This window comes from Myxocyprinus asiaticus, chromosome 50 (assembly GCF_019703515.2).
Source record: "Myxocyprinus asiaticus isolate MX2 ecotype Aquarium Trade chromosome 50, UBuf_Myxa_2, whole genome shotgun sequence".
In the NCBI taxonomy this organism is placed as follows: Eukaryota; Metazoa; Chordata; class Actinopteri; order Cypriniformes; family Catostomidae; genus Myxocyprinus; species Myxocyprinus asiaticus.
Genome location: NC_059393.1, coordinates 23,785,355 through 23,810,254, shown reverse-complemented (window position 1 = coordinate 23,810,254; position 24,900 = coordinate 23,785,355). Strand labels below are relative to the sequence as shown.

Here is a 24,900-nt window from a genome sequence, read left to right as displayed (position 1 = left end):
AGTTACGATAATTCCAATAATCCCTCACCTGCTTCCAGCACCTGATGTAGCTCCTTCATGCGGTTGGCTGAGCCAGACTTCCTGTAAATGCCCTCCGTGTAAAGGCCATTCATCTCCACGTGTTCCAGCATTATCTCCAGCACTATTGGCACAGGGGTCCTGTCGGTGACCAGGTGACACACTCGCACTCCGAAGTGGTGTGATCCAGGCTCATCTTCACTCTAGCACACATAGGTCAACCCTCAGTGGTCACGAACATCAAGTAAGTCGCTTAAACATTTCCAACAATCCTTGGAAGTTTAGACACTTACCTTCTTGGAGCAGAAAGTTGAGCAGCCTATGATGATTTTACAAATGCACTTCTTATGACAAACCATTTTGCAATCTGAAACAAAAAGAGAGAGTCACATGGTGCCCTCAACCTAAATGGAGGCCAGTGACGTATTAAAAACTCACAGCTGCACATGTAGGCCTTCTCCATGCCCCAGATATAGGACGTGCACTGATCACATGACTGCATGATGTTCACTTGGTAGTGTGTAAACACGTGGTCCAATGGATTCTCCAACTAAATCCAGACAAAATGTAAACATTTTCTCAAACGTAATCAGTGTTGATCTGTGAAGATGGCTGTTACCAACAGAAATACTTACGATCTTATGCTTCTTCCGTCTCATCTTACGGCCTTTGGGGGGCTGCAACAAATTTTACCCAAGGTAAGTATGTTTGCAAGCACTGAAGTTGTAAACAATATTAATGGTCATCAAAATCAAATACAGAAACAGGCGGAAAGTTCTGAGGTTCACAAGTGATGTGAACTTTCACCTTGGCTGGTTCAGCCTCTTCTTTCTTGATCTCTGCTCTGATGAATCCATCTAGTACGGACTGGAACAGATTGACCACCAGCGGGACTTCACCCTTCTGCTTCTCTCCAGCCAAAATGATCACTTTTTTCTGATAGCAGTTCATCAAAGCCTTATAACCGGTCTGAGGTTTCTGTATGTTAGTGAGGGAAGAAATAAAAGAACAGTGAACCAACGCTAGGGTGTTGTGGGTGCTTGCCAGGGCTTTGATATAGGGTTGCTAAGATGTTCAGAGTGTTTTTTAAGGACAGAGAAATTACTTGATGCTGGAAACCTGTTGCACTGCACCTGGTTAGGACACAGTGTTGGACTTTGTGGGCTATACAGTAGTGTTAGAGTGTTGTGAGCAGTATTTTTTCAGCGTGTGGACTATATAAGCTCTACTCACAGATATTGAATACATGCCCTTGATGATTTCTCTGAACTGCATGGTCGCGGTGATAAAGATGTGCTCTGTTCCTGACAGCTGCTTTCCACGCGAGCGCAGGTCATTCACCTACAGTGCAAGAGAGAGGGAACGAGTCTGAGAGAATCCAGACATTATAAACCATATTTAACACATCTTAAAACACTAAGAAATGGCTTGATGATTACCGTTGTCTTTCCTATGTTGGCATATTTTCAATTGAAACAGGAAGTTGTGACGGGACATATCTTTTTTAATAGCTAATAGACTGTGTCACAGTCATGAAGCATGATTTGCAACATGCTACTGGTAGTCAGAGGCAGTTGTTTTTTATAAATGCTAACAGACATGGATTAAAAGTCACAAAACTCCAATTTAGATTTTTATGGGGTCTTTAACAGTTTTTATTCTTCTACAATGATTCATCAATTAACCATAAAAATTCAACATATTGAAGTCATATTTATTCTTCAGCTTTCAGACCTGATTGCCCAGGAACTCGTCGAGGTGGCGTAGCTCATTGGCATTGGTAATGACACGGTTCAGTGAGGCGTTCCACTGTTCGGAGGCGCGAGTTGCTGAGTGACTGATCATGATGCCAGGTGTTCGACCCCGCCGGACAGCATGAGGTTTAGGATGATGCGAGCACGATGGAGAGATGGCTGTGAACAAGAAAGTTAGATGTAATAAATTAAGGTACGTTGATATGAAGGACCAATGTTTCCACAGTCATGGCAAACCTGGTAATATCAGGGAATGATACTTTCCAGACCTGGAAAAGTCATGTAAATTTCTATTGTGAATATAATGAATGAAAGATGGCTACCTTCTCTCTCATCTAAAACTGAAGCCAGGCTGAGGTCTCCATCTTCTGGGGTTTGAGCTTCTTTATGTGGCCGCTTCTTAAGGATCTTTCTGAAGAACCCTGTCGTCCTAACAAACCAAAATTAAAAAAGTAAATAGATTGAACTCTTATTATTCTTTAGACTGGTAGTCTATAGCAGGCTATAGAATCATACAGTAAATAGTTGTGGGGCAAAAGTTGTCAATCACAATATCCTCTAGCACCAAAAACAGTTATACGTTTTTTCTTTTTGTACATAAGTCAGGCCGATTAATTCTAATATATGTTTTGGATATAAATAAAAGGGGTCCAATGGCAATAACAAATAGCAGCATGATGGGAGGTCCCATCAGACAAGGGATTCCACTATCAAAACACTCGCAGTGTGCATAGTACCTCTGCACAGTGTATGGAATTTGAGGAATTTCCCTTCTCCTATTGCAGTTGCTTTAAATCTATATAAGGGAGTGAGGAACCTATATCAGTAGTCAGATGTATGAGCACTGATGATGTAAGCCAGAGGCCGCATTTTCCCATGAGCCCTGTGAGTCAGATTTCCTGTATGACTGCCTTCTACTACAGATAAGACTATGTATTTGGGTTCAGTGTTGGATGAGTCAAAAAGCTCTTTAAGAGAGCCAATCATTAGACTCCTGGAACACATTCTATGCAAGTAAGTGAATGCAAAAGATTTTAGCAATGCAAACTGTTCTGAAATGTGTCAGAAGACAATTCATAATGCAACACAAGTGCTTGTTGCATTACCAGAGTTGCCACAAGGACACTATTGCGCAAATTAGGGTTTAAGTCTTCTACTTCAGTTTTAGGATTATATCAATTTAAAGAACACCCAGTTCACATACTTTGACAGAATCATCTGTAATTCTATAAGACTGTTTAAGGCTAAAAATTGATGCTAAGGACTCTTTGAGGTGACACTAAAGCTTAGGGTATACTTTGTTTTTCCAAGTGTCATTCCATCTCATGAAAGTCTTTTAAAGTATACACTTTTGACCGCAAACCCATAAAGATGTGTTTAATGATGCATGCGCACTATGACTGCTTTGTGACACTCTTTAGTACAGTCAATGACAGTTGCATGTGCAGACCATGCACACAGACGCGCACTGTCTGCGCATACTGTGCTGATGATGAAATTTGCGTCAAGCATGCTGTGCGCAAAACGTACCTGCAAATGGAAAACTGCGGAACACTTTAGCCTTAAAACTGGTAAGTAGTACCGTACCTCTCTGGGGTCGATGGTTGGACTGGCGAGACATCATGCTGTCCGTGGCTGTCGTGGATAATCTCCTTCATGGTGCTGGCCTTTGCTCCATCAGGACCGACCTCAGTACGGGACTGTGCCTGCACCAACATTCATCAATGCAACAAAGGTCTGAACACTGAATTGTTCAAAGCACAGTCTAGTACAATGGTTCTCAACTGGTTTTGCTTCAGGACCCAGATTTCACATTGGACATCAAATAGGAAAATGAACAATTTTAGTTTCTAAATGTCTTCTGAATTTATGCAGGTTTAATGCTCTCAGCAGTCAATAATTCACAATCTAAAACATACAAAAGTGTTTACACATCCTTTTAAAGGTGATAAGCCAATTTATAATGCCACCCTAGCTAGTCATAATTATATGGTTGAATTTTGCTATTTGCATTGTTTTCCATGCCGTCCACAACACAATCAGAACAGATTGGCAACTCACTTTTGGGTCATGACTCACCAGCTAAGAACCACTTAAAGTGTACAGTAATGCAACCGTTTCCGCTGATTAGACAGCAATGGCACAAAGACATACATTCCTACGTACTGTACAGACAACATTTAGGAAGTTAATGTGGCCCAGTTTAATGAGTTTTCCCATTATGTCCCAAACCGGGTAAATATAGAATATTAAGGATTGTTAGTTACCCTAAAAATGACAGCACCTCTTATCAGACTTTAGCCTGTGTGGTATCCTGTAGATTTTAAAAACCCCTGAACAGGAATTATCAGAATTCAAATTGTGTTTTTCCCTGAAAGGGGCTTGCACTGATTTTTACCAATGTGTTCAAATGAAAATAGAGTTCTGAATTGACAGCAATTGAAATGATTTGTGCAGGGGGTTCAAGATTGATTAATTAGGATAACAAACAGATTAAAAGCCTTAAGGCTGCACCAGTAAAATTTATTTTTGCTCAGTGGAGGATGAGTTCAAGACATCTGCAACCCTTCCATAATTCCAAGCGTTTAATGCACCAGCAGTCCACACACCATGACTTCCCTGCCTGGCATCTAATGTCAGGCTGCAATACAACACCTGCTGTGGACTCATGGGGGGTAAAGGATAAGTCCAGTAATCTGCATCCTCCATTTCAACACTTTTAATGGGTCTGCGTCTTTTAATTGCGATTCGCAGTCTGCGTCTTTGATGAGCTTTGCCCTGAACCAGCCAGAGAAGCATAAACTCAAGTGAACATAACATTTATAACCCAAAACTACCAAATTGACTGGTTAAGGCAACTTAGCACTGAGCTCCAGTTTCAAGAGAAATTAGCCTCAAGGGAGGCTTGCAGTGGAACTTTAACTCTGTTACCAAGTACTAACTACTTACACCAACAACAGTGATCAAATCAATCAAAAGAATAAAATAAACTACAATGCATATAATTAGCATATTCCTTCATGTTTGCCATTGTGTTGACCAACTGAAGTGTTACCTGTGATGTTGCACCTATTCTGGATACATCGTCTAGTGACATAGAGATTCCTCGATTCCTAGTGAAAGTTAGGAAAAGCAGAAAGGAATAAATCATTAGATTTATAAAGAACAGTAAAGAGATGAAGAAAGTATGGCAGGACAAGGTCCTAAAGTCGTACTGGAGAGATTTGATGCTCTTGTCCTCTTGACTGCGAGGTCCTGCTATGAGGTTCTCAGGCTGAGTGTTGCTTCTAGATGGTTCCTTCCTTCTTTTGGCCTCTTCATTGGCATGAGAAGGTTTGCTGTGGTCAGTGATGGCTGGGTCACTATAGCTGTTTCTTTCAGGTCCAGAAGGAGGGATTTCCAAGTGTAAGGTTGAGGGCCGAACGGGTTCTGGTGAGACATCTTTGGTGTCCCTCTTCACCTTCTCCCCCTTCCAAGCAACAAAAGTGTACTGATCCAACTCTTTGCTGTCGGCCCACTCCTTCAACTTACCCTCTGCATTTCTAGGACTATCGAGAGTTTTGCTCTTGAAGGAAGGATCATCTTTTGCTGCTGAAGCCACCCGTTGGCTCTCTCGTTGGCTATGCTCTAGCCCACGTTGTCTCCTTAGCTCGCGTTTTTCTTGACTGGATGTTGGGAGTTTAGAGAGTGAAGATGGTCTGGTTTGGTTCTGTCCAGCTTGTTTAGCTTGTGTACCTTCCTCTTTGGGTTGTGGAGAAGATTCGCTCTCACTATGTTTCTGGTTTTCCTTTATCTCAGGATGAGGGCCAGCCTCAACTTGAGGAACGTTTTCTGAATCTTTATTTTCTTTTGAGACCTGGACATCGGCTCTGCCCTTATCTTCAACCTCAACATCCACAGGAGTCTTATCTTGACATTCTAGCAATAAAATCTCATTTTCAGGCTTCTTGCCTGATGTCGTTACTGTTGACTTTTGTAGTGCCGTCTTCTCTTGCTGCTCTGCAGCTTGCCGCTCAGCCTCTAATGCAAGCTGGGCTGCTCTTTCCTCTTCTTCTCTTTGTCTTCTAGCTGTTTCCTCTTCCTCTTTGAGTCGTCTGGCTTCCTCTTCAGCTTCTTTCACTCGTCTTGCTGCCTCTTCAATTTCCTTGGCATGCCTTGCTGCCTCTTCCTCCTCTTTCCTCCTTTGAGCTTCCTCTTCCTCCCTCATCCTCTTCTCTTCCTTGAGGAAGTGGTACCTAGCAAGACCAAATACAAAACTCACTGACGGTGAAGGCGAATGATGACCCTTGAAAACAGCAGCAGCAACTTTTCTATTTTGAACTTTACGGCAACATGAAACAGCATTTGCAAACAATTTTACATCTCTACTCTACATCTATATTATGTATTTGAGCTAAACAAAATATTGCTGCTTATGCCGCTCAGCCCCATTGCCCTAAAACAATGCCTAAATAGCTTTTTTTTAATGTTAAACAAAAGCCCACAAGGCCAAGTGATGTCAGCCAAAAAGTAAAGTCATTTCAGAGCAAGTCACTGTTTGATGAAAGGTTACACAGATTACAAAGTATTTGTTTCTTTGGAATAATGTGCACTGATGAATTAGGCAAAATAAGACCAGGAACATGTATTTAAGTTAACAGAGTCAATTTTGATTTCACGTTGACTTTAAATTATTTGTTGGAGGTCTATACCGTTTACGAGCTGATTGGCCTCTTGCAAGTGCCTGTATCTTTGTGACAGAGGCTCGTGTATTTCGATATTCAGCTCTCTGTTTGGAGCCTCTCCATGCTGCCTGGATCAGAACCGCTGCTTGGTAGAACTTCTCCCTGCAGTACCTGCGCCATGAGCGCTGTAGACATGGTCAATCAAATGTCATACATAAGTACACATGCCTTCAACGCTATACAGTCAAGTCACACAAATGTTACAAAACCTTTCGCACTGTCCATACATGGTCTGCACGAGACATTAAAATTTCGAATTTACCTGGATAAAGATGGCTGCCTCTCTCATTCTAATGAAATTCCACCGCTCCATTTTAGCTCGAAACCAGCGCTGCAGGAAAATGATTTTGTGCATGACATCTTTGTGCAGGATGTCTTGAAGCTTTTGCCTTTCAAGCTCTTTCAGATACACCTGCAGAAAGAAATTTTAACAATGACCATATTTACATGCACTTAAGTAAACTGTTTATTCCAGGGTTTTAGCAGAGAGCGGCATTCTAAAACGTCTTGTGAACAAGAACGCTGATTTCCTCACGCCGTTTAAGGGATTAAGAGAAAGTGGTTTAACACACCTAGGTTTCTCTCTGAGAATGCGGCTTAATATGCTCATTTAAACACATAAGTAGTGTTTTGATGTATGTTTGCAGAGTGAACGTGTGTGGAACAGACCAGGATAACAAACGTCATAGGATAGAGCCCAACAACATGTCAACATAGCAGAAAGAATTCAACATTTGTGGGAATACAGTGGGAAAATCACATTTAATACAGTATATACTATACCCATTTATACACACAAATGTAAAATATCGACTGTCCCTAACATCCGCATCCAACTGAAGTCAGAAGTTTACATAGACTTAGGTTGAAGTCATTAAAACTAATTTTTTAACCACTCCACAGATTTCATATTAGCAAACTATAGTTTTGGCGTTTAGGACATCTACTTTGTGCATGACACGAGTAATTATTCCAACAATTGTTTACAGACTGATTGTTTCACTTTTAATTGACTATATCACAATTCCAGTGGTTCAGAAGATTACATACATTAAGTTAACTGTGCCTTTAAGCAGCTTGGAAAATTCCAGAAAATTATGTCAAGCCTTTAGACAATTAGCCAATTAGCTTCTGATAGGCTAATTGGCTAATTAGTCAATTGGAGGTGTATCTGTGGATGTATTTTAAGGCCTAGCTTCAAACTCCATGCCTCTTTGCTTGACATCATGGGAAAATCAAAAGAAATCAGCCAAAACCTCAGAAAAAAAAAAAACTGTGGAACTCCACAAGTCTGGTTCATCCATGGGAGCAATTTCCAAACGCCTGAAGGTACAATGTTCATTTGTACAAACAATAGTACGCAAGTATAAACACCATGGGACCATGCAGCCATCATACCACTCAGGAAGGAGATGCATTCTGTCTCCTAGAGATGAATGTAGATTGGTGCGAAAATTTAAAATCAATCGCAGAACAACAGCAAAGGACCTTGTGAAGATGCTGGAGGAAACAGGTAGACAAGTATCTATATACACAGTAAAACAAGTCCTATATCGACATAACCTGAAAGGCTGCTCAGCAATGAAAAAGCCACTGCTCCAAAACCACCATAAAAGCCAGACTACGGTTTGCAAGTGCACATGGGGACAAAGATCTTACTTTTTGGAGAAATGTCCTCTAGTCTGATGAAACAAAAATGTAGCTGTCTGGCCATAATGACCATCGTTATGTTTGGAGGAAAAAGGGTGAGGCTTGCAAGCCGAAGATGTGGGATGCAACTGTGAAGCATGGGTGTGGCAGCATCATACTGTGGGGGTGCTTTACTGCAAGAGGGACTGATGCACTTCACAAAATAGATGGCATCATGAGGAAGGAAAATGATGTGGATATATTGAAGCAAAATCTGAAGACATCAGCCAGGAAGTTAAAGCTCGGTCACAAATGGGTCTTCCAAATAGACAATGACCCCAAGCATACCTCCAAAGTTGTGGCAAAATGGCTTAAGGACAACAAAGTCAAGGTATTGGAGTGGCCACCACAAAGCCCTGACCTCAATCCGATAGAAAATTTGTGGGCAGAACTGAAAAAGCGTTTGCGAGCAAGGAGGACTTCAAACCTGACTCAGTTACACCAGTTCTGTCTGGAGGAATGGGACAAAATTCCAGCAACTTATTATGAGAAGCTTGTGGAAGGCTACTCAAAACATTTGACCCAAGTTAAACAATTTAAAGGCAATGCTACAAAATACTAACAAAGTGTATGTAAACTTCTGACCCACTGGGAATGTGATGAAAGAAATAAAAGGTGAAATAAATCATTCTCTCTACTATTATTCTGACATTTCACATTCTTAAAATAAAGTAGTGATCCTAACTGACCTAAGACAGGTAATGTTTTCTAGGATTAAATGTCAGGAATTGTGAAAAACTGAGTTTAAATGTATTTGGCTAAGGTGTATGTAAACTTCTGACTTCAACTGTATATGCACTCATTCACTGGGGGAATCCCGGAGTTATATGTAAGAGGGAAACCCCCAATAATGCATTGCAATTCACCTGCAGGTCGGGATAGTAAGTTAAGGAAACAAATACAGCAACAACACTGGAATGTCTGGAAATAAAGTGAATCAACAGAACAAAATAGTGAAGTCTTCTTCGGATGCCCTGTGTGTTATTTATACAAGCATCGCAGGAAAATTACATTGCTGTGGACAAAGCTGCTTACTGAACGAGCCGCATGTATAAGGGAGTAAAGAGTACGGCGCTTATACAGTGCATGTAAACGGGAACGCTGTTTTCTTGCAATAACCCGCTTTCTCAGAATTAGCTGCTTTCTGGTTTCCATGTGAGTAACAGATGTCAATAGGCAACTTCAGCTTTTATAAATGAAAGACTTTAGAGGTACAGAGAAGAGAAATCAGACCTTGGTTTTTCCAATCTGGTAGGTAGTGTTGTCAAAGTTGAGCTTGTGCAACAGAGATGAAATGTCCTCCAGGGATGTAGCGTTCTTTGGCAGCAACACACGGAACTGCTCAATAAACTCCTATCATACAGAAAAAGAGCATTAGTTATTCAAACAAATCATCTAATGGCGAAATTACAAAGAAAATGAGTGGTGCTTGCCCATTCAAAACTCGCCGCCACGATGCTAGGGTGTTGTGGGAGTGTTGCTATGCAGCTGCTAAGGTGTGGAGGGATATTTACTAACCCAAACCAAAAGAGCCCACCCCAAGTTTTTAGATTTTGATTTGGGTCCCTTCTTCAGTGCAAGTCTATGGCCCAATTACTGTCAACCAGGAAAATTTGTAAGACAGATGATCTGCCAAACATTAAGCTAAAACATCACAAATGGAAGTTTCATTACAGCTACAAGTGCATTAACATCAACCAATGGAGTAAATCTCTAGATTTGTGTTACCTGAAAGGTGTATTTGGCTCCATAGCCTGAACGCCTGATGCGCACTGTTTCCAACATGCCTGTGTACCGCAACTGCTGCACAATGAGCGCCTCGTCGAAACACATTTCCTTCTGAGTGTCAAATTCACAAAGAATGATATCTGTCTTGAAACTGCACACTTCAACAAAACATTATTTCACTGTAATATTTAGCTGAAGAATTTCTACATTCCCATGTGATAAAGGGTTAGGGATAAATCAAATTTTAATGACAGGAAAGTTTGAACAGTGTGAGGACATAATTTAGCACCTTCTCAGCATTGGAGCGGAGGCATCGGATGAAGAATGGTTCAGCCTTCCCTAGTGTCTCCAGCAGTTTACTCAGAGATGTCTACAAGATGAAGAGAGATCATAGCACTGAAGACTAACAGAGAATTTCACATGATGCCTTATACCTATTGCATCCACTGGAGTACCTAATATTCTTTGTGATGGTAGCATTTGAACGTTAGTGCTTCAAAATATCCAGAAATAAATATTACATAATACATATTTAGCTGTTCAAAAACCTAGTGAGCTGCCATGCTGTCTACATAGGTAGCTGCCTTCTAAGGCAGCATGCTAACTGAAATAGAACATCATAGATAACTCTGTGCACAATACAAAAGGTGCTCCTCATGGGAAACACATGGCAGACTCAACACACAACTGAAATCAATAGAGTTTGCCACATTGCATGTTGACAAGCTAAAATGCCAATACTCTAGTAAGCATTACAAATACAGGGTAAAATGGTCTTTTAATATTAATAGATTAAAAAAACATTTTTGTTCAACATTGAATGAAAGGTTGATTTACAATCAACATTTCTTTCACCTTGTCCACCATCTTTGATTCATTTTTTCACTATGCTTGCCACAATGCATTATGGGCTTGCATTCTCCGTGAAAGATACTTGCAATACTGCCTTAGAGTTTAGTCAAACCGAGATAATAAGCAGCATAACTGAGTTGCTTACATTTTTGAACAACCTTCTCGTCAAGAGCCTGTGCCTATGATGTCTTAACATGCTGATTATTTAGGCATCTTACTAGGTTTTGGAACAGAACATTTGTTTTTAGCCTGAACCTCCAAACTTTATATTTTCAGCTAGGCTTAATCTAATTCTGTTCATATTTTTACTTGAAACTGGGCACTGATGCTGGGAGGACGTTTCTTCTTGTGTAGATGCAGCAGAGACTTGGTGGTTCGGTCATGGAGGCCTACTACGAACTTCAGCGAACAAGAGTCCAACAAGTTCTGCCCAAAAAAAACAAACAAAAACAGAAACTATGAGTCTCACACACAGAAAGACATTTTTTTGGCTCTTGAAAGCCTTGGATACATGACGACATGGAAAATCTTATTCTAGCTGGAGTTACAGCCGTAGAGTCTTCAAAACATTTACTCAGTACAGCACATGTAACAGAAAGTCATAAACAATCATGGCTATACTTTACACATTCATAAATGGTGGTGGAAATGAGAGAGTACCTGGTGCAAATAATAAGTTAATAGGTACTGTCCAGTGACATTATGAAATTCAATGCACTAAATGTCTTGATGTGCACATTCAAAATGCAGCTGGTTCGACATAGGTGACAGCATTGGTACTGAATTAAGTCGATACTTCCAGTTCTGAAGTTCTACATCTGGCATAAGTTGGCAAAATGTCCCAAATCGCTTACATCACTTTTAATGTCAAACAAAGACCTGGGTAGAGCTCGTTAAAATATGCACAATATGGGGGGCCTGGGTAGCTCAGTGGTAAAAGACGCTGGCTACCACCCCTGGAGTTCGCTAGTTCGAATCCCAGGGCGTGCTGAGTGACTCCAGCCAGGTCTCCTAAGCAACCAAATTGGCCCGGATGCTAGGGCAGGTAGATTCACATGGAGTAACCTCCTCGTGGTCACTATAATGTGGTTCGTTGTCGGTGGGGCACGTGGTGAGTTGGGCGCGGATGCCGCGGTGGATGGCGTGAAGCCTCCACACGCGCTATGTCTCCGTGGCAACGCGCTCAACAAGCCACGTGATAAGATGCATGGGTTGATGGTCTCAGATGCGGAGGCAACTGGGATTCATCCTCTGCCACCCGGATTGAGGCGAATCACTACTCGACCACAAGGACTTAATTGGGAATTGGGCATTCCAAATTGGGTGAAAAAGGGGAAATAAAAAATAAAATAAATAAATCAATAAATAATAAAAAAATATATGCACAATATGTTTAAATCCAGGAATTAAGCTTTACCTTGGGAATGAGCTGCTTGCTCTTGGGGGTTTTGTTTTTCCTGTAAGCAGAAGAGGAGGAAGAGCATTGATGGACTGATGAGATAAGAAATGAAGAAACGCGGCGTGTTAGTAGAGTGAGTCATGCACTTGCTGTTTGGAAGCAAGTAAGGGCACCTACAGTAGAGAAAGCTCTGACAGAGCATTTGATGAATAGGGAATGCACAATCTGCAATGTGGAAAGAGTCGTTTAAGTTTGAAATTAAATGGGAATACAGCAAATTGGATTTTCGAAAGCGGTGTCTGAAATTCTTACTGGTCAATGGATGCCTACGTCAGGGTATGCTACAGCAAAAGTTAAACTTTTCTCAGTGTAAACACTGCATGACAGGAGTGTCACTTTATGCCCTTGTGACGCACCATTTCCATTGAAATGGAAGCAGCATTCTCTGATGCTGCATAAACTCTAGTGTGTTGATGCTGTAGAGGCGAAAATGGATTCAGAGGAGATGGGAACATCAGGGGAGGGAGGAACGATGAAAGTATCTCCTGATTTTTCAGGTAAACTACCATTACTATAGAGGACCAGCCTTGTAGTTTGAAGCAGATTTGATGTCTGTAGTCTATATAAGCAATGATTTTGCAGCTTTCCACACCTCATAAACATTAAAGACGGTGGGTCTCAGGAACCATTAAGCTCATGCAGCTCACGTTAGCATGTGGACACCATTCCGAACTAGCACGCTAATGAAGATCACATTGTTTTTAGCTCATAAACTCACCATTCTTTTAACATACAAAGCTAGAAGCAACAGGGAGCCATCTAAAAATTACTGGCATACTTGTTAGATGGGTATTATTAGAGCAGGGTTAGGGCAGTTGTGGTTAGGCAGTAAATCAAGGCTAGCCGACAAGTAACGCTGCAAATTTGGTAAAAGTTCAGGAGCAGGGAATGTTTAGTGCAGAACGTACATTTCAAAGTAAACATTCTCTGAACTAAGCTTAACAAAGTGCCTCAAGCATTGGTTTCGATGCCAACTGACGTCAAGAGTCGGCGAGGTGGATGTATCAATTCTGGACCAGAGGGGAGTTGGTGATCAAACTCACTGGAGGGCATGGCGCGGGAACCGCAGGCGACCCCATGACTGCAGCAGCTTGCGTGGATCTTCCCCATCTAACTGCAAGTCCTTAATGGAGTTGATGATTTGGTCGTGCATGTCCCTGATTAAACCCGTAGTAGAGGTGCATTTTGGGAGAGTGGGGGAAGGAGACAGAGGAAGTGAGGTAAGACGGTTGGTGAAGGTAAATGACAGGAACCCAACAACAAATGTTATTAGACTTAGGGAAAAGCAAACACCCTCCACCATATTTGTACAAGAATGGGATGGGTAAAAGGATAGTTCGCCCAAAAATAGAAATTCTGTAAAAATGTACTCCTTTGGTGTTCCGTCAAGGTTTGGAATGAGGTGACTTTCAGAAATGTAATTTTTGGGTGAACTATTTCTTTAAACTTCAAATTAAAATGCTCTTCGTACATATTGTGTGAGCGCCGTTGACATGCACTCTGAAGAAAATTAAGCTTCAGTGGTGACTTCATGCTGGTGTTACTCTGGTTTGGACTTGACGGGCTGTTGAACGGGGTCGGCGGCTTCGCTCTCTGAAGTCCTGAATTCATGCACTGGCTCACTTACCGTAAAAATCAGAACTACAGGAGGTCAAACCGGTTGAATTTGCAGTGGAGGCTGGGTACACAATGCTAACAGTGTTTCCTCAAATCAGGAAAGGGATCCCACTTCTATAATAAACGTCTGAGGGAAAATGTATGGTTTCCTTCTCACTCAGAAGCACTTAGGGGTAATAAACCTCAAAAGTTCCAAAACAGGTTAATACAAACTCTGGCTTGCCCTCTGATTGCATAAAGAAAGAATAGCTCACACTGCTTGCTTCTGGATTTCGTGAACGTTTGAGTGTGGTATTTGAGTTTGCTTAGAATACCAGAAACCCAGCCTCCCTGAGCTGCCAAGCTCTCCCTGTCTGACCTCAACGTTGCGCTCAGGTCCACTTACTTCTTACTCTCATAACTAGCAAAGATGTCCTCAAAAGCCTCTAGAGGGCGCTCCTCTGAGTGATCAAAGGAGAAATCAAGCATAGGAGCATGGCTGTAGAAAATAAACACCACACACACAGTCACTTGAGGGTGAACGCCACCAGCAGGTGCTGATCTATGACCAGATTCACTGACCATACTGTTCACAGAAACTGATCACAGATCAGAAACTGACGGAAACCCTTAAAGGAATAGTTCACCCAAACACGAAAAGTCTGTCATCATTTACTCTCCATTTTGTTACAAACCACATGACTTTCTTCTCCTCTGTGGAACACAAACTATGATGTTTAGCAGAATGATCAGGCTAAATTAGTAGGGTAAAATTCTGCCAAACATCTTTTTGGTAAAGCATCATAAGGGTGAGAAAATGACAGAACTTTGATTTTTGGGTGAACTATCCCTTTAACAACCACCTGAGAAAAACCATTGGGATTTTGCAGGAGCAAGTATCTAACAGGGTCAAACTGCAGTAGATGTTGTGTAATATGTAGGTGTGTAAAAACGAGGCAGTCAATCAATCAATTAAACCTTTCAATCGAATAAGCTGATTAACCAAATTATTCGCATATACAGGTGCATCTCAATAAATTAGAATGTCGTGGAAAAGTTCATTTATTTCAGTAATTCAACTCAAATTGTGAAACTCGTGTATTAAATAAATTCAGTGCACACAGACTGAAGTAGTTTAAGTCTTTGGTTCTTTTAATTGTGATGATTTTGGCTCACATTTAACAAAAACCCACCAATTCACTATCTCAAAAAATTAGAATACATCATAAGACCAATAAAAAAACATTTTTAGTGAATTGTTGGCCTTCTGGAAAGTATGTTCATTTACTGTATATGTACTCAATACTTGGAAGGGGCTCCTTTTGCTTTAATTACTGCCTCAATTCGGCGTGGCATGGAGGTGATCAGTTTGTGGCACTGCTGTGGTGGTATGGAAGCCCAGGTTTCTTTGACAGTGGCCTTCAGCTCATCTGCATTTTTTGGTCTCTTGTTTCTCATTTTCCTCTTGACAATACCCCATAGATTCTCTATGGGGTTCAGGTCTGGTGAGTTTGCTGGCCTGTCAAGCACACCAACACCATGGTCATTTAACCAACTTTTGGTGCTTTTGGCAGTGTGGGCAGGTGCCAGGTCCTGCTGGAAAATGAAATCAGCATCTTTAAAAAGCTGGTCAGCAGAAGGAAGCATGAAGTGCTCCAAAATTTCTTGGTAAACGGGTGCAGTGACTTTGGTTTTCAAAAAACACAATGGACCAACACCAGCAGATGACATTGCACCCCAAATCATCACAGACTGTGGAAACTTAACACTGGACTTAAAGCAACTTGGGCTATGAGCTTCTCCACCCTTCCTCCAGACTCTAGGACCTTGGTTTCCAAATGAAATACAAAACTTGTTCTCATCTGAAAACAGGACTTTGGACCACTGGGCAACAGTCCAGTTCTTCTTCTCCTTAGCCCAGGTAAGATGCCTCTGATGTTGTCTGTGGTTCAGGAGTGGCTTAACAAGAGGAATACGACAACTGTAGCCAAATTCCTTGACATGTCTGTGTGTGGTGGCTCTTGATGCCTTGACCCCAGCCTCAGTCCATTCCTTGTGAAGTTCACCCAAATTCTTGAATCGATTTTGCTGGACAATCATGAGGCTGCGGTTCTCTTGGTTGGTTGTGCATCTTTTTCTTCCACACTTTTTCCTTCCACTCAACTTTCTGTTAACATGCTTGGATACAGCACTCTGTGAACAGCCAGCTTCTTTGGCAATGAATGTTTGTGGCTTACCCTCCTTGTGAAGGGTGTCAATGATTGTCTTCTGGACAACTGTCAGATCAGCAGTCTTCCCCATGATTGTGTAGCCTAGTGAACCAAACTGAGAGACCATTTTGAAGGCTCAGGAAACCTTTGCAGGTGTTTTGAGTTGATTAGCTGATTGGCATGTCACCATATTCTAATTTTTTGAGATAGTGAATTGGTGGGTTTTTGTTAAATGTGAGCCAAAATCATCACAATTAAAAGAACCAAAGACTTGAACTACTTCAGTCTATGTGCACTGAATTTATTTAATACACGAGTTTCACAATTTGAGTTGAATTACTGAAATAAATGAACTTTTCCACGACATTCTAATTTATTGAGATGCACCTGTATATTAATACTTAGAGCCCCCAAATAAACATAACCAGCATGTGTAAAAAATAAATAAATAAAAATTCAAGTTCTTATTGTGTTGCTGGGCCAGGTGCATTGCTTGCAATAGCAATTTGCAAAAAAGTGCTTTGTATTTAGGTGGTATTTCAAGCTAGAATCTTTCTAATGATAAGAAAACTCTTTGTTACAGAACTTGTGTACAGGTCAGGACTCATAATTAAATGCAGCATTTCTATTGCCCTTTTATAATTACCTGTACAGAAATAAAGTGTTAAATTGACAGCCCTAGTAAAATCCCAGTGTTTACGATTCCTTTAGGAACCGTCATGCAATGTGCCTGCTGTGGACAGAGCGTGGTCACATGATCACCTGCTACACAAAGGCAATGAAAGGACAGTAAGAGATCGAGTTCCTCACAACACATCCTTCTCTTTTTCTCTCCTCTACTCAGAGCAGTCTGTGTTCAGATCTTACCGGTACATCCTCTCAATGGGCACATTCGCTCTCTGCAGCTCGCCGAGTGGCACTCTGGAGTTTGGTCGCACCACACCTGTACATACAGATACATCGACAACACGTGTGCATGGTTAAGGCTTTATTTCAACATGCTAGGATACAATCCACCTAAGGCTGGGTGATATATTGAATATTCACAATATTTTCATATTTTCCCAAGCAACTTGAAAATCTATTGTAACGCGCTTTTTTTTTAGCCATAAGTTTACGAACAAGCTGTCGTTATGATAGTTTCACGCTACTTTTGTCTCACGTCACATAAGTATGAGAGCGTTAAGACAAACTTCAGTCGCAAAACAGCGTTAGAGTTGGTAACTTTGATTCATTTCTGTGAATCAGCTCAGACTGTCTGCTTAAGTGAATTTGTTCAAAACTTTCAAATCAATGACTCAAAAATGTCCACAGAAATCTCATTCTCTGCGCGTTAATTTTCATATATGGTCAAATATATGTAGGTAAAAATAGATCATTATCATTAGGCCTTCTATGCATAAAAACATCATTCAAATGGTGTAAAAACAGGCCATGAATATTTCTTATTGATAATTTATTGCATTTTGTACACCATTTTGAATATCCTTCGAACAATGGCAGTTTGGTTATGTTTGTTCTTCTGATTAAGGGGTAGATTTTTTTTTTTAGCTAAATTGCCCAACCTTAACTCTACACAAGACGTCTTGGTAGAAAATGGTCATTCACTTGTTATTATATCCCTTCCTAATTGAATCATCTTAAAATCCTACTAAATATGACTACTTGCGTCAATGGGCAGCTTTCTCATGTGCAGGCTATAAATAACACTTAGATTCAGACTTAGACCCTGAAAATCCAAAGTTTTGGACTAATCTCAAGCTAATCTGAAAAGATCCTTAAAACGGTTTACCTGCAGTTTTGGCTGCCCAGCATCGTCCGGCCTCGTTAAAGGCGGCCAGTGCACGGATGCTGGCGCGCAGAATTCCCCAACGGAACATCGCCACCGGATCCATCCCGATCAACTGGCGGACATAAACTCGGTCACTGCTGCGCAATAAAGCCACGATATCCGGCCGCATGTGATCCGTGTTCTTCTCACGGAAGTCCTATATGAAATTAACAAGCAACATTTTGGTCCTTAAAGCTGAAGTGTGTAATTTATGCATTATTAGTGTTACCAAACAGACACTATAATTTTGGTCCTGTTGGATAAGAGCATTTACCTTAATCTGGTACTTGACCTTCCCAGCAAAGTGGCGAATAACGAAGGCTGGTTCCATCACTGGCGTCGCCACAAAGTAAGAGTTCTGCTGATGCTGCTGTTTGAACTTTGCCAGCAAGGTTTTATCAGTGGCGTGAGGAAAACTACAAAGAAAAAGAGCTGAATATGTAAACACAACTGACAAATCAAAGGTAAATGAAGTTGTGCTGGAAGTAGTCTTACTTGCTCTCCTCATCGAGTAAATAGAGGAGTCCAGTGGGTTTCTTGCTGATCAGGTGAATACAGCCAACATTATCGGTGTAGTCGATGTTGTGCCAGGTGATGCCTTCTGCCTGATACTCCTCCTATAGATTAAATGGACTGTAAATTATTCAAATGAACACTGGAGGAGTTTAGGAAGTTTTCTGAAGAACTCGCTAACCTGTTCAAGTTTAAAGATGTGTTGGTTGAAGTAATACTGAAGTTGCTCGTTGGCATAGTTGATGCAGAACTGCTCAAAGCTGTTGGTCTTGAAGTCTTCGAAGCCAAAGATATCAAGCACACCAATGGACAAACACTGAGATGCAGAGAAATGCAAGATTATAAGTCAGTCCTTAAACAATCCTTCCAGTAATTTTGATTGGGAAAAAAAAAACAAAAAACATTTTGGTCAATTTCAAATGAGTGTGAAGCGTAATGGAGCTTTATTTTGTGCTGCTACAGAGAATGATGGGAAATGTAGTTTGGTGCATGAACCTATCGCCCGATAAACCTGCTAAATGAGTAGTTAAAAGAAAAATCCAGAAATTCACAATTGCAATTGCAACACTGTGTTGGTGTTCAGGTGCGCTCATTTGGTAAATACGATCATTCCGACTTAAGCAGCATATTTACAGAAAAAACTTAAATAGACAATAAGCGGTTATAAACAATTCAACACTGACTGCTGCTAAATCTGTTCTACAACCCTGTGATGCACATCGCGACTTACGGAAACTGACTCCTCCATGTCTTTCTTATTAAGCAGTGCGTGATTGATTCGCAGGACGATCCAGTCGAACAGGGCACTGTAGAGCGACTTCGCCATGGAGTCTCGTGCCGTGATCGCCTGAGGAAATGCCATAGTGTTAGCCACAAAACATTTGAACGTTTCGATGAAACCTGCGGAGCTAGCGGTGTATCAAAAAGGATGTGCATACCTCACAATGACTGTAGGGCAGAATGAGTTTGTCATTGACGGTCACCGTTTTCCTCTTGGTGAGAGCTTCCACCAACATCTCCTCTTTAACCTGAGAGAAAACCCAGACGATTGTTTGCAATATGGGCAAATACAAGTCATTTAAAAAACACAGGGTCAAAAAATGAACATTAGGCCTGGGTGGTACTGTGCGACAGAATGCATCAATCGGTAGACGGTAGATATATTTGTAAGGCTATTAGCGAGCAGGACTGATTTACATTATTTATATGTGACAATGAAGAAACATACAGGGCAGGACGCATCGCTAACAAGTCAAGACAAGGAAGAGCTTGTTATAAAAGCACCTTTCATTTATAAAGTGTTAAATTCACTGGTTGATCCAGAGATTAGCATTAACATGTGATTATTTAATATTTTTCGTCGAGTTTCCAGCAAAAAAGACTATATTGTGATACCATGATTTAACATTACTCGTAGAGCAATGTAAGATATTGGTCATACTACCCACCACTAAAGACTGTATTTACCTTTAGCAGGTCTGAGAGGGTGGAAAGAACCTCTGGAGGTCCCACGTCCAGACCTTCTTCTCTGCCTGTCGACTTCTGTCTGTACGTTACGTTCCCCAGATACAAGATGGCCGACAGGACAGAGAATATCCTACAAGAAACACAACAACAAACGTAACAACTCAGAGACTTCATTTACTCCTCCTGAACATAAATTAGGAACGTTGATCAAACTGATCAAGTTCTGTGGTGTGAAAAAGCTACTAACTGTCTCTTGGTGGCCGGTAGGAAGCCGACCATCTCCATGGCCTGCTGCAGTCGCTCAAAGTCGTGCCGTAAGTCGTCTGCATCTTCTATTGTAAAGTTTTGCTGCAAGCAAATATCAAAAAATTAAAAATTGCAAATTACGTGCTTTTTACGAAAAGCCAAAAATGGATTAATAAGTGCCATGCTTCCCAATGAACACGTTTCGCATCACACATTTCTCCTGAAAACTTTTTATCTTGAACTGAATGCGAGTGATCAAAAACCAAAGTGCATTTGCAGTGGCGCTTGCCCTAGAAGAACTCGCCTCAACAATGTTAATGTTGTGTGTGGTGGTCAGTGCATTGCAATGCAGTTGCTGAGGAAATAGTCATACTTTGATACTTGGATATGAATAGTCATACTTCTTTAGAAAGCACCACTAATGATGTGGAACAATCGAAATAGTGTTCTTTATTTCTGGAAAAACTGAGGAGGATTATCAGAAGATTAAAGTGTTCACCTGTTTGAGGTAGAAGTATTGTTCAGGCTGTAGGAGTTTGAATTCTCTCCGCTCCTCCTCTGACGCGCCAACCAGCAGGTAATAAAACACATGATAGTTCCTGTATGAAGAGGGAAGGCCAGTCAGGCTATTGTTTGCGTGTATGTGTGTGCGTGTGTGCACTGACTCATACTGCTGTTTGTGTGAAGCGCAGCACAGGAGGTGCCCATGTCTGTTTTTCCAGCTCTGCTATCAGATAAACATTAATGGCTCATACAGTGAGCTGATAACAGTGAGGTTAGTGATGCAGAACTGTGTACATGTATAAGAGAGATGCACTGATACAGACATATCTGCGAGACCCATTTGTGTTTCTGATATTCCTTTTCCACCGAAACAGTGCCACCGTGTTGGTGGAAAAGGAGACAATTTGACAAAGTACAATCAAGTTCATTGAGCCACTTTCTCAAACATTTTACCTCTCGTTCTTCTCTCTGGACACCAAGCGAGACTTCTCCAGCAGATATTTCTCCACCACGGCCCTGAAAGACGAGAGAGAGGCATGAAAACGTCAGAGGCTGGAGGCTCTTTGTCACAAATCCGAACTCCAAAGAGCTCAGATGTCAATCAAAAGGTCATTTGAGACAGATGACCTAAACAATACTCTCTATACTCTCAGGATGACAAAGAGTGTCAGGCTGGTAGAGCTGTGCGATGCTAGGCAGCTGTTTTTCAGTGTGTTCAAAGAAAGAATCAAGAGTTTAATTAATTGCAGGAATATTGTAAAAACACAACTGAAGTTGTTTTAACACGGCCACTCATTAGAGAAGACAAACAAACCTTCAGTACGGTATTTTTGACTCAGCTAAACTCCTAAAACCTTCTTAATGGGCAAATCTAATAACCTGCACTGAGCTTCAAAATCAACACTGAACTATTCCACTGAAGTCTTTAGGAAGTGTCTAGTGTCCACTTGATGACCAATATCCAATGGAGTGTAGCACAGTAGATTGACCCAGAGAACAATAGTGTGACTGAACATCCTCTCTGCTCTCATGTCGGTTTTATTGACCTCTCTCAACTGTATTACACACGCTGATGGCATTTGTTTAGAGAGGAACACAAGCATTCTACATTCACTATGGACTCTTTTGTTGACTCTTGTCAAGGCACACTGAAAAAACAGAACAAAAAGAAAAACGTTTTGTTGGTTCAGCGTGCGAACATAACTGATGGAAATAAATAGCTAAGGTAAACTTTATTAAGGTAAACTCATTAGTGTTCGCTATGGTGAAATGGGATCCTGTTCAATCCATGTCATTTTTCCTTGTGCATGTGATCATGACCATAAGTTGAATTTACTTTAAATTTACATATTTAAAAAAATATGATGCAAAAATGCTACATATATATAAGTATATCCAATACATTATTTTTTCAGTGCACTTTGAGTGAACCTCAGCAAACTTTTTTGACAAGAATAAGTCACATCATATTTAACTCCAAAAGCAACATCAAAAGCAACAAACAAGAAATTATGAAAATGAAGCTTGTTTTTTGGATGATAAAGATTTTTTGGTTAGTGAAATTATTTTCAATTAAACATTTCTTATTGCCGTATTGCAAATGCGAATAAATTGTAATTTGTTGTTAAATTGCAAAACTATTTATACATTATAGCTTTAATTCATGCTGATTTTAAATGTGTATATATATATATATATATATATATACACACACACATACACATACACATACACATACACACACACACACATACAGTGAGACCTGGTGCATTACAGTAATGAGATATTTTCACATTGCGGTAAGGATAATTTAAGGAAAATGTACTTAATTGCCATGAAAATAATGTCAGACTGCCACAAATAAATCATAATCTTACATTAAGAAAATAACCATTAAGAATACTGTGAATTTAAAAAAAGTAAAACATCCAGAATCATCACTGTAATGAGATTAAAATTACAGTAATAATAATTTAGGGAAAATGTGCTTAATTTGCATGAAAATAATGTCACTCTGCCACCAAAAAAATCTTAGAGTAAGAGAATAATCATCAAGAATACGGAAATTGGGGGCCTGGGTATCTCAGGGCGTGCTCAGTGACTCATGCCAGGTCTACTAAGCAACCAAATTGGCCCGGTTGCTAGGGAGGGTAGAGTCACATGGGGTAATCTCCTCGTGGTCGCGATTAGTGGTTCTCGCTCTCAATGGGGCGCGTGGTGAGTTGTGTGTTGATCGCGGAGAGTAGCATGAGCCTCCACATGCTGTGAGTCTCTGCGGTGTCATGCACAACGAGTCACGTGATAAGATGCGCGGATTGACGGTCTCAGAAGCAGAGACAACCGAGATTCGTCCTCCGCCACCCGGATTGAGACGAGTAACCGCACCACCACGAGGACTTAGAGCGCACTGGGAATTGGGCATTCCAAAAATAAAGAAATAAATACTGTAAATTACAAAAAACTCAAAAGTAAAACATCTGGACGCATTAAACAATAAGATATTTTTCACATTAGAGTGATGATAATTTAGGAATTTGTTTTTTCAACTGTCATGAAAATAATGTCACAAACAAATGGTCCTAAAAATTGGCTTAGAGGACTTAGAGCGCATTGGGACGCCCATATTGGGGAGAAAAAAAATAAATAAAAATAAATAAATAATTTGCTAGACTGTAATGATTTTGTGTGAACTGTATCGTATATTATCCCTGTTTGAGAGCTGAACTTAACAGGGAACCAGTTTGCTAAAAGCTAAAGTAAACATTCAGTCAATCATGTGAGTGGAAACAAAATTAGGGGTTTTTAGAAAGACAGTTAGACGGACTGTGTGTAATTTGAGTCCGTTGATCAGAATGTACTATTAACCACCACTTAAATACAATACATGATGTTCTACATTGATATAATCTACTGGGCTCTTTACTGGGCGAGGAACCATCTCACTTCTATTCATTTCTCATTTCTGTTTATATAGCGTCTGTCAGTGTAAAGGAGGAAATGATACATATGACTGAACCGTGACGTATGCAGTTACCAAAGTGACTGCGGCAGAGGTCAGGGTGTGGGAGCTTCACAGACAATGATAAGACGTTCAAAACAAACACAAGAGTCACACACCCAACCAAAATGCCATGGATTCCCCATGCTGCAAGATTTGTACGAACATAACACTTGTTGGACCACAAATGAAAAGAAGTTGAAATGTACATACTCACCCTCGCACAACTCCACTGTCCAGATAATTCACCTGAATGAACTTTCCGAAACGGCTCGAGTTGTTGTTGTGGGCGGTCTTTGCATTGCCAAATGCCTGTCAAGAGTAAAGACAGGTTACATGACTTAATTTTATTTTGTTTACAATTTGTTTTGCTCCTTTGTTTTCTAAGACTTATTTGTACAAATTATACAACTATCTGACTAGCGTTGTTACGGTACCAAATGTCAGTAGTTAGTACCCATACCAGGTTCTCGATACCAATTTCGGTACCACTGCATAAATACGCTAATATGATAATGTGCTACTGAACACACCTGTTTAGCCTATTTAAAAAGTTACATTTCAATGTAAATAATTGATTAAAAGAAATGCATGTTTCCTTCAAGTGTTTCTCAATCAAGAATGCATTGCTCAAGTGTTTTAAGTGGCACCCTACTGAAATCTGTTTTGTTGTTTACCAAATCCTGTTTTCCTTTGTTATTATTTTCCATAACTCCATGTTTTAGTTTAATTTCATCATCAAAATGGTGTCTAATCAATTCATTCTTAAAACTTTTAACAAGTGAAAACATAACTTTTCAACATGTCATTGCATTTTTTTTTTTGGCCAAAGTTTTATTCAACAGCAGTCTTGCTTGTGATATATTGCATCATTATTATTATCATTACAGTGAATATTACATTTTACTATACAGTTGTAATATATCTTTGTCACAACTTCCTCAATTTCAGGGCTCTAGCTTATATTTTGAAACGTGCTTTTATTATGAATAGTATTTTTGCAGCAAGCTTCACTTTCCGGATAAACAGTTTGCGAGGTGAAGACTTTTAAATCACGTCTGAAATCTCATCTCTTTATACTAGACTTTGAGTCTGACAATCACAATTAGGCTGCTTTAGTTAGGTCTGCCGGAACCAGAAACATCTGTCATGCTCTATAACTCTGCATAAAATGTAATGGCATCTACGCTAACATTATTCTATTTGTTTCCATGTCATATCCTGAGGTTACCAGAGCCGGCCAGATCCAGCTCCATTCCTGCTTGGTGTCGGACTCCACTGCTATGTGTCTCTGAGTGATGACGACTAACT

The 24,900-nt window shown here is 40.4% G+C and overlaps 1 protein-coding gene across 12 annotated transcripts in view; it reads right to left on the bottom strand.

Moving 5' to 3' along the window:
- LOC127439227 (unconventional myosin-IXb) overlaps positions 1-24,900 on the bottom strand; it is a 46,685-nt gene that overhangs the window by 5,484 nt on the left and 16,301 nt on the right. For 9 of the 12 annotated variants that reach the window (XM_051695392.1, XM_051695391.1, XM_051695390.1 and 6 more), the window contains 32 exons: positions 23,807-23,901; positions 21,045-21,107; positions 20,587-20,686; positions 20,089-20,189; positions 19,842-19,971; positions 19,313-19,402; positions 19,105-19,221; positions 18,556-18,690; positions 18,357-18,478; positions 18,136-18,277; positions 17,823-18,018; positions 16,898-16,973; positions 14,227-14,319; positions 13,268-13,381; positions 12,183-12,222; positions 11,075-11,191; positions 10,203-10,283; positions 9,914-10,024; positions 9,419-9,538; positions 6,759-6,908; positions 6,464-6,621; positions 4,988-6,007; positions 4,828-4,885; positions 3,360-3,478; positions 2,096-2,202; positions 1,753-1,931; positions 1,252-1,359; positions 826-996; positions 654-695; positions 457-568; positions 312-385; positions 29-221 (listed from right to left, as the gene is read on the bottom strand). In XM_051695392.1, the coding sequence (XP_051551352.1) occupies positions 29-221; positions 312-385; positions 457-568; positions 654-695; positions 826-996; positions 1,252-1,359; positions 1,753-1,931; positions 2,096-2,202; positions 3,360-3,478; positions 4,828-4,885; positions 4,988-6,007; positions 6,464-6,621; positions 6,759-6,908; positions 9,419-9,538; positions 9,914-10,024; positions 10,203-10,283; positions 11,075-11,191; positions 12,183-12,222; positions 13,268-13,381; positions 14,227-14,319; positions 16,898-16,973; positions 17,823-18,018; positions 18,136-18,277; positions 18,357-18,478; positions 18,556-18,690; positions 19,105-19,221; positions 19,313-19,402; positions 19,842-19,971; positions 20,089-20,189; positions 20,587-20,686; positions 21,045-21,107; positions 23,807-23,901 (4,534 nt within the window). The remainder of the gene's footprint in view (positions 1-28; positions 222-311; positions 386-456; positions 569-653; positions 696-825; positions 997-1,251; positions 1,360-1,752; positions 1,932-2,095; positions 2,203-3,359; positions 3,479-4,827; positions 4,886-4,987; positions 6,008-6,463; positions 6,622-6,758; positions 6,909-9,418; positions 9,539-9,913; positions 10,025-10,202; positions 10,284-11,074; positions 11,192-12,182; positions 12,223-13,267; positions 13,382-14,226; positions 14,320-16,897; positions 16,974-17,822; positions 18,019-18,135; positions 18,278-18,356; positions 18,479-18,555; positions 18,691-19,104; positions 19,222-19,312; positions 19,403-19,841; positions 19,972-20,088; positions 20,190-20,586; positions 20,687-21,044; positions 21,108-23,806; positions 23,902-24,900) is intronic. The other 3 variants (XM_051695386.1, XM_051695385.1, XM_051695387.1) reach the window with 3 other exon arrangements.